This window comes from Teleopsis dalmanni, chromosome 1 (assembly GCF_002237135.1).
Source record: "Teleopsis dalmanni isolate 2A chromosome 1, ASM223713v2, whole genome shotgun sequence".
NCBI classification, from domain to species: domain Eukaryota; kingdom Metazoa; phylum Arthropoda; class Insecta; order Diptera; family Diopsidae; genus Teleopsis; species Teleopsis dalmanni.
Window position 1 is genome coordinate 175,791,064 of NC_051846.1, and position 17,527 is coordinate 175,808,590.

The 17,527-nt window shown below is 28.8% G+C and overlaps 1 protein-coding gene across 1 annotated transcript; it reads right to left on the bottom strand.

Annotated features, from left to right (window-relative positions):
• Window positions 1-6,094: 6,094 nt before the first annotated feature.
• LOC119670333 (pyridoxal-dependent decarboxylase domain-containing protein 1-like) lies at window positions 6,095-9,865 on the bottom strand. The gene is made up of 9 exons (XM_038080556.1): window positions 9,475-9,865; window positions 8,555-9,418; window positions 8,428-8,499; window positions 8,154-8,357; window positions 8,027-8,095; window positions 7,759-7,965; window positions 7,177-7,692; window positions 6,917-7,110; window positions 6,095-6,829 (listed from the first exon to the last, which is right to left on the bottom strand). Exons 1-9 carry the CDS (start codon window positions 9,547-9,549, stop codon window positions 6,541-6,543), a joined length of 2,490 nt encoding a protein of 829 aa, XP_037936484.1. The 5' UTR covers window positions 9,550-9,865; the 3' UTR covers window positions 6,095-6,540.
• Window positions 9,866-17,527: the final 7,662 nt, after the last annotated feature.

Below are 17,527 nucleotides of genomic sequence, written 5' to 3' on the forward strand. Positions count from 1 at the left end.
AAGCATTAAATTAAATGTTCAAGGCTCAGTTCCGTAGTGTCCAATTATTCATTTATGGAGTTTGGAACACTTTATTTAACTGCCAAAAAAGGACTTTAGAACAGACTTCGAATATTTTCTTTTCTTTTTAATATTCAATTTGATGTATTTTTATATTATTTAAATATTATTCTAAAGCAAATATATGAAACAAAAAAAAAAGCGAGACAGAAATATTTTAACTATATAATATATGAACACTGTATAATCCTTTTCATATATAAAATCTCTCTAACAAATATTTGTATAACTTGTGTACTAAAAACTTACAATATAAACAATAGAAATATAGATATTTATATAGATTGGTATATTTGTTAATTATAATAAACAGAAGATTACATTTTTAAACAGGTATAATCATATAACAAATAAAATAAATAAATAAAAATAATATATAAAATAAAAGTTATATACGAAGAATCTTATATTCTTAACGTGTTTAGGATAAGACTAGTCTGATCCTTTGTAGAATAAAGTGAGCAAATCTAAATTCAATTAAAATAAGGGTTTTTTATATTTTTATTTTTTTATGATTTATTTTTAATATTTAATTATTAATATGTTTGGGAAAATATTTAAATTTTTAAGTTTCCACAAACAATTTTGTTTTTGAAATTATATTTACGTTGTAAAAAAAAATAAATAAATACAATTTTTTTTATTTATTTAAAAATTAACAAAATAAATTTTTATATATAATTATATAAATTTATTAACTTAATTAACGTGCTCAACTTGTAGAATAGTGTAGCAATAACTTTAACACTATAACACTCGTATAAAACTAAAAAGAACAATTAATTTAAAATATTTATTGTTATTTTTAAAATGCACAAAATTTGTAAAAAGTAAATTATCATTTTTATAAATGCTTTATCAATTAAATTCATTAATTAAAATTAATATGTCTAATGTATGTGTTAACATGTGTATAAATATACTATATACATATAATATATATGTTACATATAAATATATATTTATATATTATATATATTTATATTTATATAAATTATAAATATATAAGTTTAAGCAGGTACATAATAAACTTAAGTATATAATTAATTAATATATAGTTATCTGACTTTGTATCTATAGTATAAACATGTTAAATTATCACAAATATTAAGAAAATAATATTACATTTAAATACTAATATTAATTAATTGATTCTGTGTTAAATGTTGTCGTACTTATAGTAGTTACTATTAAGAATTTAAATAAAAAATATATAAAAATATTATTATTTATAACAAAAATAAATATATTATATTTATAATAAATATTTAACTGATGTAATTAAAAAACAAAAATATGTATAAATTAGCTAAATAAAATATTATTATATGCGAGGCTAATTTTATTTATATTTAAAAGATTGTAAGAAAAATTTATAAATTAATTATATACATTTAAGAAACAGAATGCGAATACATTATTAATAAATTATAAACCATATATTTTTAATTTTAGTTTATTTTTTTGGATATATTTTTAATTATTTTTCCTTAAAGCGTGCTATAAACTTATTTTTACATATGTAACATTATTTTTTAAAAGAAAACATATTCAGTGGAAAAGAAAAAACAAACTTTCATAAATTGTAAACAATAAAAAAAACAATTAATACATATTACATTTAAATTTATAAAAATGTAATTAAGGGTTTTTAAAAGAGAAAATACACAAAATTCGTTCATAATAGAAACTATATTGCAAAGAGAATAAGAACATTTTCAAAACAAAAAACATTAACAAAATGTTACAATAAACAATAAATTTATTTAAAAATAATAATGTATTTTTTTTTATAAAATACATTTGGCTACAAGTTTTTAAATATTTAAATAACAACTACAGTAAATTATTGCAAAACAACCATTTTGGATCAGAGACTTTTTGTGAAATAAGTTGATCCACAATTTAGTTAATAATTAAATAAAAACTGAAAATGTCAGTACATGTCTCTCGCTCTACGGTACCGATAGGTTGAAGTATTGGTTCGTCCTTTTAATTGTAAAGAGTCCACTTTAAATAGTAGGACAGAGTTCACTGGCACTTTAATCCGCATTAGCTACACGGTAATATAGTCAGATCTGGGTCAAAAAACGAATACCAGTGTACGAGGTCCTGTACCTATCTTACTAGATTAGTAAATGCTTAGATTTACTTAGTAAATAAATGCACGACTTTAATTTGAAAGCTGAATGTGTTTTATTTGGTAAGATTTAGTTTTCAGCAAAAGATATTTGCAACGGTTTGAGTTCACTGCTCTATTGAAAGTGTAATACCCTGTTATTTTTTATTCTATTTCTATTTTAAATCGTTATAAATTATCGACTTTTCTTTTAAAAATAACTTTTAGCAATTATATGTAGAATGCGAGTTGAATTCTCTACATCATATGTCGCATGAAATAATATTCCGTGTTTTGTCTGCTCTATTGATAGCAGTGCATAATTTATAAATATATGAGGTATTATGAGGTACACAATGGAGAGAAAACTAAAAATAATTAAACTAAGATTAAAGTCGAAATACTAAACTCTTAGATTCATCTATGATATAATGTCACAAAACAATTCATTCTTTCTCCAGTCGCGCATTCATCTGTCGTCCGGAAGGGGAATCAAGTAAATTTTAAACACAATAAACACTAAAAGCTAGTTTGAAATATCAACAATATCTACTTAGTATTCAAAATTTGTCGTCTCTGCTTAGAAGAAATGAAACCTACAGAAATATTCTTATAGATAGATATAATATATAAAGGTATTGAATAATCACATCAAACTTTCTAAATATTATTTATATCAAACACTTTCTAGCGAGCATTGAGATCCCTCGATATTCAGAGACAGCACTTCTTTCCATACGTGTCTCTGCTGAATGCACGGTGTCTCTAGTACACCATGTGTCAGTAGTGCTCCCTCAAAATTATCACTCTGTTGGATACGATTTTCTACTACGTTTTTTATTTTGAATGCCGAATCAAATATATTTTTTCGTTGGAGTATTGTCATGTAACATACCCCCACGACACTACCAAGCTAGTTGGATGTTAGTTTACTGAAAAATAGCAATGTCATGATTAAACTTATATAACCCATATTTCAAAAGCGGTAGCCAACCTGTCGAGAGCTAAAAATCTTATGTTTTAAACATTATAGCAATGGTTATTCTTTGTCTAATTTCCAGGCTGACATTAGGTATAGTATGATTGTTTTTAGGTATCGCGGTACTAAAATAGATAAATCCTTGACAATTTCGAAGATATTATCACCAGCAAATCAGCTCGATTCCCGGAAGATACACATTTCTGTCAGATTTTCATTTCTGCAGGTTACTCTCAATAATGCAAGGATGTTGGTGTCATTAGAGTAAGTAAAATCTGGATATATTTGTAAAATATATAGTACCGCACCATTATGATGAGTACTTGCTAAGCCTATACTTACTTTATTGAAGAGATCAGAGGACTTAAGGAGTGTGATGGAGCGATGCTATTTTTATGGAGTTACAGTTACTGTTTAACCTCATTCTGTAAAGACGTATTAGGTCTATAGTCCAGAAAAAGATGACGGGTGTTGATATTTTATTCGTGCGTATCTTTCAGGTAAAAAATAGTTTGGGTACCTGTTTCTGTAAAAAACCCGGGCCATATTTTTCTAAATTTCTTTTCTTCAAACAAACTGTGAAGGAAAGCACAAAAAACTTTAATGGAAGCGTCATTTATAAAATTTGAACTAATTTAACACTTTATTTTAAAAAGGCAAGTGATTTTTAATGTAACTCCCCTTGAAATGTAAAAAGTGTTACACAAAAATTGGTATACGGAAGATACTAAATCCAATACTGAATTTAAAAAGAAGTAAAATAAAAATACTAGATAAAAGTAGAATACTATACATACTAACAAAAAATAAACTATAGAACAGGTTTGACTCTCAATTATCTCAGTTAATTGAAACAGGAATTTAAAGGAGATCTTATTAATTAAGAAATTATTGCGAGGTTTCGAACTGTAGTGAAATACAACAATTTTTTTTAATATTTTAACTAATAGAATTTTTGGCTAACCTTACAGCTATTTCAAGTATTGCTAATACTCATCATTAGTGGTCTTGGAACTGATTCTTATTATTTAATTATTCGTAAATAATTTAAATTGCAAGTACCTAGGTTTGAAATTATACCCTGCCAAATTTGAAGCTCAGAGTCAGTCACTGTTTCCTAACTAAGAAATTTTATATATAAACTATATATGCTTACTAATATTTTTAGTTGTTCGTAAATCTATAGATTATTTATATATGCGTATGTAATTTATGAATATTGGCTTTTTATCTGCCTTTCTTCAATTGTTCAATGTACAGTGTGATATACGATATCGCTTTATAGTTAGTCAGTGCTTGTTTTTATGACAAGTAATTATTCAAACACACATGTTTTTTAAGTAATTAAAATCTGAAAACCTTCTTATCATACTCTCTATTCTTTTAGTTTATTTTGATATGTATGTATGAATATATTTATACACAACGCATTTTGTATATTAGTATGGATTTAACTGACAAGAACGTTTTTTTTTAATTTTTTATTTATTTGACATTTGAAATAATACTTTGAGATCTAATAACTTTAGAACGACTTTAGAAAAAATCAATAAATTCAGAAATTAATGATTAGGAAATATTTATACAATATTAATTATATGGTAGTTGCACACTCTAGATTTACTGGTTTCTATGATTAAATATGTTTCTTCTTAGTCTACAATAGATCGTTTTGAAGATCATTGAGGATGATCTTCAAAGATCAAAAATTTTTATAGAAAATTAAATTTACACTCTAATAATCAAAAAATGAATCATTTGGATTAAGATATGCAAGATATTATATATAATAAAATGTTTATTCTAAGTTTACAATAACTATAAACGGAGAAATGAATAAAGGGTGCCTTAGAAGTGGTCCAATGTACCTATGTGATCACCATAAGAGACTCTCGCTTATACTCTTGATGACGTCTGATGTGGTATCCCGATTCAGTACACCACATAGCAACATATTTATACATTTTCTGTTTATAAAACTATTTATTTATAATTATTTTATTGTACATTTCCATACAATAATTAAATTAATATCTGTAAGTGTATATTAAACGCATATATATAATTATCACTAGGGACCTGCTTTTGAAGATTAGTTGGGAAGTGTCGAACGGATCTTAATCGTCACTGGCGACGAGTGGCTCCAGGACGTAAACCCTGCCGTTCTTGGAACCCGGATATTCTTTTAGAGTGTTCCAACATATTTGGTCAGTCACATTGTTTTCGTAATTTCTGATGTTGGTCTTTCTTAAAACGATTTCTATTGTGTTTAGTTATCGATTTCAAATGTATACATACATATACAATATAGTTATATTAATTTATGATTGAGAATAATAAGAAAAACTTTTGTAGTACTGGCTGCCTTAAGCGAGCTAAGCTATATATAGATAAATTCTATACATATACATTAAAGAACATATAAAAAAAACAAGATTATTTCTGCAATTGTGCATTTTTAGCTATAAATTTGTATCATTTATTAAATTTACTATTTTTGTTGCGAATATATTTTGCATATTACAATATTTGTATAATATTAAAACATAGCAATATATTAATTAATACAATAAAAGTATACGTTATTTTTTTTAAATATTTTATACATACATGTAAACATATAAAATATATAATATATTAAATAGATTAATAAAGAAAAAGACTATTTATTAATATAAGAAAATAATAATATAATAATTATAATTACATACATATATGAAGAATTACATACATGTAAACATATAATATATATTAATAAGATTAACAAAGAACACGGCTATTTATTAATATAAGAAAATAATAATATAATAATTATAATTACATACATATATGAAGAATTACATAAAAAACAAATAAACTATAATAGTTAATATATTTTAAATATTGGAAAGATAAATTTGTGATTAATTGATAAAATATATATTTATACTGGAATATTAATTAAAAACTTCTTAAGTTAATTTGGTTTAAATTGACACTATTCAGCAAAAGATTTAGTCTAATTACAAGATGAGAAGACAAGCTTCGTTTGCTTATTTCTATAAATGTTTTTCAGAAAGAGTTTTATTTTTTTTTTTAAAGTACATATTATGTTTGCTGATTTCTATTATTTTAAATATATTTTAGGATGCCAACAACAATGTTGTTTGAAGGTTGTTGTTTTATCCTATATAGCTTAAATCTAATATAACAGTTTTAAAACCTTATCTCTGCTTTGTAATAAATTACAAAATATCTATAATCATTTTTATTCATTGCTTAACTACAAAAAGCATTGGATTGCCTTCTACATGCAAGCTAAAAAATGTTAGGCTTTTTGGAATAGGTAGAAGAGTAAAATTTCTCATTTTATTGCACCAGAAAACAACTATTGTATATAAAATTAATTACTGTTGATTACGTTATTTACGGCCACGAGTTCAGGCACCGATGAATTACCACTGCTTTGGCTAACAGTACGTGCATGACCATCGGGAGGTGTGTTAGATACATTTGTTGCACTAGCAGTTTTTGTTATTGGTGTTGTGGCTGCAGCAGTTGTAGTTGCTGTTGTTGGGAATACAGGCGGTGTATTAGATGCGGTAGAAATAACTGGAGTTTGCACCAAAGGCGTTGGTGGAGATTTATTTGCTGGCAGTTGATTAGGTGCACCGGTCATTTGCATATGATATCTTTAAAATAGGAGTAAAATAGGAGTAAAATATATCATAAAATATATATAAAAATATTTTATTTAATCATAATAAACATTAGCTTACTTGTATATATTCTCTGTGCTTTCAACTACGCCCTGTGTTAAATTTAAACTACGGCCTTTAATGCCAGTTTCTTTAGGAGGTGGTGACCACCAGTTAAAAACACGTCCTACTACAGGTACATGTCTTAAAATACCTTCTTGCCATAATTTCTCTTCCGTTTCACGTTGTAGATCAGCAGTTGCAGCTTCAATACCCTTTAAATTAAAAAAAAACGAGTTAAAATTTCATTTTATTTTAAAAAATTTATTTAATAAATTTACCTTTCTGACAATTTCTGACATAGTATCAAGTACTCTAGAATTTTCTTGTACGCTTTGTCCTACAGACACCACCAAATCTAATAGTTCTTCTACGTCGGTTTCATGCGTAACCATACCAAATCTTACGCATATAAGGCCATCCGGACCTTCGCCCAGTGAGAAGGCATTATCCGTACTTTTGAGTGCTTCAACTAAATCAATATTTAATTTATTAAGTTCAGTTTTTGCTTGATCTGTCAGTAATGATTCCCAATTTTCAGGCACAAAACGTACACCACCCATTCCGGCCCAATCTGGTAAGTTAACTATACGGAGCACATCACTCTTCTCCACCAAATGTATAAATGTAGCTTTGTGTTTTACAGTAGCACGTAATATATCTACATGATTTTCTAAACTTAGCGCGAAGTTTTCTAAATTTTCGACAGTAGGCGGCTGTTCGCCTAAGCCTAATTCTAAAGGACAATATCTAATGCAAGTTCCATGCATTTGATGCTCAATAATTTCAAAATCGAACTATATATAAGAAAAAAATTACAATTTTAAAATTAATATTATTTAAAACAATAAAAAAAAACTTACATTTGGACAGTCACGTTGTAAAATTTGACCCAACCAAGAATTTAAACGATCAAAGTAAGAAACATTGTTGACCTTTTCAAGCGTTTTAGCAGCAGTTTCGGAAATACTTTGTTCATTATCTGCTGAATTTGTAGATTTATTAATGGGTATTGTTGTGCTGCCATCAAACTGAAATACAACGACTGGTGCAGCAGTTTCAAATAGAAGCTAACGAGAAAATAATTGAATTAGTATTTCGTTAAGCTGAAGAGTATGAGACTTTACTTACATTTACATCAAGTGGTTTATTAACCACATCAGCAAGTGTGACACCAGATTGCGCCCCTGGTGCGCGGCTCTATATGAAATATATAGTTTTAATATATGGATTGTGATCATGACTAAATATTACTTACAACTACTCTTATTCCTTCACATTTCGAGGCAAATTCAAATAATAAACCGCAAGTTTCAAATGCTATATGTATGCGTTCAGAAATGCTTTCACGACCTAACGCTTGCAGACTGGTCCATAATGACAATGCATTTAAACGTCGCGACAGAATGGGATCAGATTCAAATGCCGTCAATGCTGAGTTTTGTAGTTGCCTATGTAACAGCTAAAAATATAAAAAAAAAATTAATGATGACATAAATTTATTCAACTTTAAAATAAACAATTTAACTTACTACAATGGGCAAGCTCGGCACTCCAAACCAACTACCTAAATTAAGAACAATGGAATCCACAATTTCGCTAACCTGAAAATACAATTGATATGATTAAAAATTATTGACAATCTATATAAAATCTTACTGCGCCAGGTCCATGTGAGCATACAAGTGATGCTAAACCATGTCCAGTAGCATGCAGCCACATATTGTGCGTTTTGCATATGTCGCGCATCCGTAATAAGTTATCAACATAACCGCATAAAGAAGCCCCAATATCTGCGACTACTAATAATGGCGTACGATTTGATGCTAAGTCAAACTGCACTTGTTTTTGTAGGAGTGACAAATCCATTGTGCCAAATGTGTTATTAGCAGGAATAAGTCGAATAGCTTCCAAAGGCAAACCCAACTGCCTGCAAGCAAATTGAAGTCGCAATGGTGTGGTGTTTTCAGATATATAAAAACAAGGTTGTGCTAGTGCTGGTATGCCACCCTCTAAATAACCGGGACAATGCGCTACAATTGCTAAACGAACAGTACGTAATATAGCGTCAGCATTATCCGTGTGAAAACTACTAGCGGGATCAACAAATCTGAAAAGTGTGCCCAACCAGCGTGTGGTATCTCCGGCTATACTGTTAGTAACACGTAATAATTGCTGTCTATCCAAATGTGATAAATATGCTACGATGCTATGGGAAATAAGTGCTAAGTGTGAAACATCATCCAATGCGGGTAACGGATATTCGGGATCATCTTCAGAATCTGCATATGATATCAACCATTCTAATGATTTTAATATTTCGGCAGGAAGCTTGCGATCACCATGCAGTGAAGTGTTAAGTTTGGAAGAAACTGCTGCATTTGATTTTTCCTTAGTGGCTTGTTCATTTTCTGCTCCATTGGCAGACTCTTCCCGTTCAGTTGCGGGAATCGTTTTTACGTTTTCTAAACGTTGAAGTACTTGCGATGTTTTCAATTCCAACTCTGCGAGACCGGAACGAATCTAAATACACAAATTTTGTATATATGAAAAACTAAATGAATTTTGATATGGCTTACACTCGATGCAGCTATTTCAGCAACCTTAGGTTCAGTTTTCTCTTCCAATTTGTCTCCATCACCGGTGTTAGACATATTTTACACAATTTTTCAACTATAACGAAAACTAGCTTTATCCGGCTTCTAAACTACTGCTTTGGATTTGTCTACGTAAACTTTACGTGTTGAAACCTATGATGTGGATATTATCGTTTTATTTGTTTAGCTGTTTTTTTTATTATTGTATTTCTATGCAGAAGCAAAATAGAAATCTGTCGTGTCAGAACTTCGCTAATCTCTTTTCTCTCTCAGTTTATGTTTTGATTTGACATTCTACTTTGATATTTCTTTTGTTGACGTCTTGTTCCACAAATCAAAGTTATAAAGGCGATAATAAAATATATTGTAAATTGTCTAAATATATATTATTTATATAATATGCAATTTTATTTATATTAAAAACAATACAATGAATTTTAAATGAACTAATTATTAAATTAATAACGTGTTTTTAACTATTTTTAATTAAAAAATAATTCTACTAATTAATAAATTGTGGAACCTATATTAAAAACATATGCAATTGTAACTATTGTGAATAACACAATAATTTGCAATAGATTTGAGTAACGGACGGAAAAAGGTAGTAGTGTTGCGTGCGTTGCATATGCGCAGAGTGAAATAGCGTTAAAGAATTTAAAATTAACTATTTTTAATAATTTGTACGCATTATCAATAAAATATTAATATAAGTGTATTGAAGAAAGTATATTTTGTATTTGTTGCTGTTAATTAAAACTACATCATTTATTATAGTAAAGAATGTAATAATTGTGAAATTCTGGTTTGTGGAAAGCAGACATATTTAAATTTTAAAAGAAATGTATTAATGATTAAATGTTTGAATTTATTAGCATTTGAGTTACGAAAAATGTGAATTTTAAAGTAAATTTCCTTGAAGTGCTTAAAAAAATTTTATTAAAAAAATGCTTTACTTACATAAATTAACTGAATCACAGCGTTCAATGGCGTAAACACATTAAAGCGAAACGGTATTATGAAGTTATGAAGCAGATTTATGTGTACTCAGTACTGTTATGAGTAGATTGTGTAAATAATGTTGTTTTTTTTTTCAAAGTGTCGATCATTAATAGGCGTATTCGGTGGCTCGCAAGTACGGCAAAAAACAGCAAGTTGTTGGCCTATGCAGGCCTATACTGGCCGCAATGTACGCAAAACAACAACACTATTTTCTCTACCTCGGTCAGTAAAAAAAAAAATGTTACCAACGCAATAAGCGAACTATTGTGAACCTTCATTGAAAATTCCAACGAATAGTGCAATTAAATGTCAAAAATTGAGGAAATAAAAATTCAAACAGAATTCAAAAATTTGAAAAATCTTGAAAAGTAACGAAGAAATAATAATAATGGAGAAATCGTAAGTATTAAGCACATTGAATTTTTTATTATGTTAGTTATTACCAAGTAACATTTTTTTTATTTCATTTAATTTGTAGTTTACATACGTAAAATTAATAAAACAAACATAATTTTTGAAGTTTTTCTAAAAAATTTTTTTATAGAAATATACGCAAACTATGGACCACAAAGGAAACGAAGTGTTTTCTAGAGTGCTACTTGACACGAACATTTATAACATTTAAAAAATCCATGAAATAACTTGCATTCCTCGGCCGCTGCAAAACGTTGCTTTCTTCTCCCTACACCGACAGTACCTACAAAAATTTACTTATCTCATTGTTTTATTTTTAAATTTCCAATATTCTTACCATTCCTTTTAATTCCGTGTTCATTTTAATTTTATAATATTTTTATAAAAATATATTTGATTTATATGCACATATACAAGATTTGCTGTTTGTCAAAACAAAACATTTGACAGATTGCAACAGTGATGCCAATGACTCGCGTGGCCAACATAGGCCAACATGCATTTTTTGCCGTACTTGCGAGCCACCGAAAAGGCCTAATGATAATGTTACTATTAACGAAAAACTATCGGTTGTGCAAATAAACTTTTATCAGTGAAAAGAAATAAGAATAATTCTTAAAGATTAATTTTAATTAAATTTATATATTTCGCGTTAATAAAAAGGAATAGTCTTCAAAGATAACAAATCTTCATAGTAAAAAGGTTCATATAGATCAGAGGATTGGTATGGTAAGTATAAGAATTAATATTCCTATACATATGTATGTATAAACTATAATTACATCTATAAGACTAATGTGAGTGTTTGGTCAGTACATAAAGAATAATGCACAATCTCGTAACCGATCTGACATACAGTAATGTTTGAAAAATATATTTTCTTAATATTTTATACATCTATAATGTATTTTATATAAACATTAAGCGTATAAGTATTAGTCAATTCTGCACAAAAGATTTACTCACGTCGCAGCGCATGCACGGCCTGTCCATAATAATTAGTAAATTCATTTTAAATACGTTAGCTAATCTTCTATTTTATCAGATATATTCGACTATTTAAAAAAAATTTTTTTTATTTATATTTTATCCTAATAATATTTATCTTATAAACACATTCAAGAAACAATTACCAGAAATCTTACTTATCTTATTTGGGTTATGCCATATTCGATTAGTAAATCTGGGGTAGCTTTTTCAATCCAGATTCTATTTTAGTGCCAATTTTCGTTTTTGATTGGTAAATCTAGATCGAAAGGTGTAACACTTGAGATTAATTTGTAACACTCTAAATATTTTGTCAGAGTAGCAAGATTACCCTATTAATAACAGCTTTTTATATAACTTGAAAAATAAAGTTTGATTTCATTCGACATATGTATTTATGAAAAACATAAATATCTACTTACTCTATTACAAAAATATTAGATTACTCTAAGTACGATCGATTGAGCAACAAAATTTGACAGATCGAGGTTAAATCTAGATTGAATCCAGATTTGCCAATTGAAAGTGCTATTAGAGTAGGTTTGGGAGAGCACGAGTGGATGCAACTATTAGCATTTCTAAAATGGTGACATATTTTTCTTATTGTAACATCCTCAAAGTTACCACAGAGTCCGAATTGTTTAAAGATTTATAAATTAAAAATCAATTACTTAACATTTATTATAACATATCACATAAGTATATATTGCTTTACACCATTAATAGAGTTATCTAAACCCCTAATAAAAATTTAAATATGTAGGTATTTAGTATACTTTGCTTGTTTCAACCCCCTTTCCATTATTCGATTCAAAATCACTGCCGAGGCACTGCTTCACTTAGTATCTTGTCAATTCTAATTCCAGGTCCTTCGATCAATATCGGTCTTCGTAGAGTTTGGCCAGTCCAGCGCCATTTGTGTTTCGGAATTTCTTCTATTATTCTAGTTATGCTTGTACCACAGATCAATACATTCCATTGGTTCATATATTTTCCTTAGTATTATATTATGTGTCAAAAGTTTGCATATTTGATGTGATAAAAAGCATATATCTCGCACTTATAGATACGATCTAACCAGATTAGTTGCTTTTAAAGTTTTTGATCTTTACATGTAAAGAGCTTTATATGACATTAACTGCCAATCATTTTTATGATTAGTCTGGTTCGAAATTCTTGACATTTGCAATCCAAAATTTTTTTTTTCACAATTAAACTACTAGACGTTTACAAAGACCGCTAATGATGGATATTTCAGGATATCTGAAACAGCTGTATCTGATACGATGTTTTCCAATCACATACACTAATGACGTTTTTAGATTGGTAAATCTGGATTCAATATATATTTTTTGTCAATTTGTTTAATTTTCTTGTCCAATCCAACATTTTTAGAGCAATCTAACATTTTTTTAGTCCTATTAGTGGACTACATTTACATTTACATTTTTCACAAATACACATTTTGTGCCAAATCATAGTTTATCTGTCCAATTATATATAACAGCTCTGGCAAAATATCTAGAGTGTTATAAACTAATATCGAGTGTTATAGATTTTGCTCGAGATTCACCAACCAATCGATAACAAAATTGCACTAAAAGTGCATTAAAAGAGCATCTCAACTGCAAAGATTACCCTAGATTTACCGATCGAAAACGCCATAATTATGTCAATCCACCTTTTCCTTGACATTGTTCCAAGAATTTACTTAATTTATTTTCTTACTATTAGCTCTCTCTTTTTTATGAAGATTTATATGAGTACTATAAATATAAAGATGTTCTTAAACTGAGTTAATATTTTTTGTTTTGACTAATAAATATGACTGTAGTTACAAAGCCCTATGTAACTATTCTATTAAATTTTGCACTGAACTTCACTTAGAAATTTAATAACAATATTCTAAAGTCGTCTATAAGAACTAACTCGCATTTCAGTATCTCGTTTACTAAAATCGAAATGCAAATCTAAATTGGTATGCAAATTTCGAACCAGTTTAATCGTAAAGATCATTGGCAGGTAATGTCACTTACTCCATTAGCCTAGAGAAAGCAGTGAGAATACCAAAAATATTCTTAAAGTAAATGGCTAAAGAATCCTTTAATCCTTTTGAATGTGAAACGTGACTTGAATTTATGCGCACAATTGTAACTACAAAGAGAATTCAGTTAGGTCAGCAGTGAAGTGTTCAGTAAGTAGAGGCGAAACTGAAGTGGGGTGGTGTAAGTGGTTATACAAGGAAGGGTAAATAATTTCTTTAAGATAAATTGAATACTCCTACCATAAAAATATTTTATTTTATGATTTTTAATTTTATTATTTCATCTCAACTATTTCCATATTTGTAAGATACGACTTGAGTAATTGCAAAAATTATGTTTGCTGTTAAATTTGAGTCGTTCTCCACTTTGACTTGAAACCGTAAACCATCTGCTGGATGGATTTTTTTTCTGGAGATATAAAAGATGAATAATTAAATATGGGTTTTGTATTTCGAATTGAATTTTCCTTTGACTTTGAATTATTTTTATCATAAATTTTGCATTATTATTCTGCGTATTGCTTCAGTTTATTTATATTTTTTTATTTTCAATTTTTATTTTTTCTAAGTTTGCATTAATTACATTATATATGGAATGCATAAAATACGTATTCATATTGGCAAGGAAACGAAATGTTGCCTCCTTACTAGTATCTCTCGATATTTTCAAGGGCCTGGAAACGCATTCCACACGCTCCTTAATATATTGAATGGCTTTTGTAGTGTAGTGTTCATTTCGTCTGTTAACATTTAATGGCATAAATGAAGTCAACGTGAGTTGTTTGCAATTAACTATTAATGAGCTGGTAATTGCTACCACCGCCTTTCGAAGTGTCTTCCATGGTCATCATGTATCACCGAGGCAATATATACTCACGTCAAGTGCACATACTTTATATTGTCATTCATCTTGTAATTATGCGGTTGTTATGTGGCATTAAAATGTTTTTGCGTGAAATTCCTTAAATTGTGTTTCCTTTGGCCGATACTAGGTAGTTGGCAGTAGGTGAAGTATGAGTTTGAGTACTGAACACAAACGATTTATGAACAGTATTTGATGGTACACGAGTGTAATAAAATTAAATAATCAGTTAGTATACATACATTCGGGAATAGGAATGAATAAATAAAAGTTGAATATTTATATCAAAAAATACTCAAATTGACAGGTAAAATTGAAAATTGATATGGCATCACTTAGGTAAATATATACGAGTATATAAATACTGAAAGAATAGTGAAATATATGCAAATAACATAATTAGTGTATTGATGTATGAAGAGATAGATAGATATCAAATTGAGTCCATCATTTTGAAGACAACCACAAGAAATGGTATCATTGTTATATACTAAGCTATCACAAATTGTGCTTGTACATGTGTACATGTTTTATAGAAAAGAAAAGATTTCTTACATGTTTGAATAGAAATTTAGGTCTTCTTGAAATTTGAAATTAACTTTCTTAAAACTACAACCGGATTATTCAGGAATACACATGTGAAGAGGACTTTTCACTTTCTCTAACTTATTCCAAGACTATGGGCAAAATGGCGTAAAAGTTCTGTAAATTGCTTTTTTGTGCATAAGTGTTAACATTTGCAATAAGACGAGTTTCTTAAACCTAACCGAAAATTAATAAATAAATTTTATTCGAAATCAAGGATCAAAACATTCTAGAAAAATTAGAATATATGAACTTGGTTTTACAACTATTGTAATAGGTTAGTTATACCGGCGATTCCTAGGAGACACACTCTTGATTCTGTTACCGTATATAGAGGAAAACGCAGGGTTTAAAACCACATAGAACGTTAGGCGAATCTCAAAATGCTGTTTAGTGGCATGTCTTGTAATTGATCCTTAAGAAAGGGGGCCACTAAAATGTTGAGTCGCCACCGCGTCAGACTTGGGCAAAGACAGACTAGATGAGAGGCATTCTCATCGTCTTCCCCACAGCTGCAACAGGAATGATTGAAAAGACTTGTAAGTAAACTTACTTTAAGACTGATAACTCTACGGGGTATCTAAATAAGAATATTAGATTTTCATTTAGTGGAAAGTGGCCAGATTGCGTACAGATGCCTGCATATCGTTGAGTCTTCCCATCTTTTATCAAAAATTTCAGCACAGAAAGAACTCAGTAACAATTTGCATGAAACTATTGTAATAATAAATATAAAAATTAAAGTGAAGGTTTTGATAAAAATCTATCGTCAATTAGAGTTTTTTCTGCAGATCAACCGATTTTACAATTACTATTCGATTCACCAATCTGTGAACGTACACTGGTTTTTGTGAATTCAGGGCACTCTCATGGAATGTGGCAAAATCATAGCATTTAGTTACTTCTTACTAACCTCAATCCTGAAAAAAGGAGATATTTTGTAGGCATTATATAAATTAGTTATCTTACTTAGCGATTTTTGGATTATTGGAAAAGTCAAGTCATAACTGCAGAGCAATCTATTTCATAATTATGTTACGTGTTTAAAGTGTCTGCTGGGAACTCAATCGAAGCTTCACTCTTATAATATTTTTTGCGATCAGTTCTTCGTAAAATATCATTTGCTTTTATATTGCTTATGACTACAGCGTTCCGAAGAAAACGGTTTGTACGATAAAACTTTGGTACCTGTAATTTTGAACGTCATACCATTGGTGGTGGGTAGCACTCGTCGTCGTATGCATAACTACCTGTTAAATGATAAGATCGAAAATAGTATATCACCAACAAAGGATTATGAAAAAAGAGTTATAGACAAATCTGATGATGAACATGTTAGATGCCTTGGAACACAATACTGGAAAATAATCGCTCGAAAGCACAAAATCAAGTAGCAAAAACTAAGGGAAGTTAAGGTGTAACTAAGACCGCCGCATCAATAGAAGAAGATGCACTACCACCTTGGTACAGTGAATGGTGAATCTAAATTTTGAAGATCAATGTATTTTACTTAACTTAGAATAACAAAATAGTTTTCTTTTCGTTTTGTATAAGATTCTATTCCTTTAGTATAAAATGTTTAATACAGGTTCTAAATCGGTCTGCTAATATTTACGATATAATCTATAATTATCTTCCCTGATTATTCAAAGAAATTTCTGTTACTTTATACTTAGAGTCATTTCTTTCAAATTAAATGTCAGTTTAGTTCTTGATGTTTTCTTTTTGTGAACGAAAACCAAAACGAGATTCACTGCTCCATATAAGAAATGTTTTGCTTACTGCTTCAAGGTATGGCGTGACCCCAAATTGCTTCAATATGTACATCACAAATAATTCTAATTTCATTTCAATTGAACACAGTGACTATCAAATCAAGTTTTTTTTATATATTTTTTTCTGTAAAGGAAGAGAATTGTTACTAACTTTAGTATTCGTTGCAGTTTCAACGAGAATCATGAAGCATTCATGCGTAAGTGAGAAACTGTAACAGGATAAAAAGGAATACAACAGTTAAGCAACATGTACAATTTTTTAAAGTAACATAACTTCCAGCAGATGTCCTTTATTGTCGTATGGGAAAAAAATAAGTAGTTCCATGGAGTATGTAACAAAGGTAGTAGGAAGACTTAACACAGCAA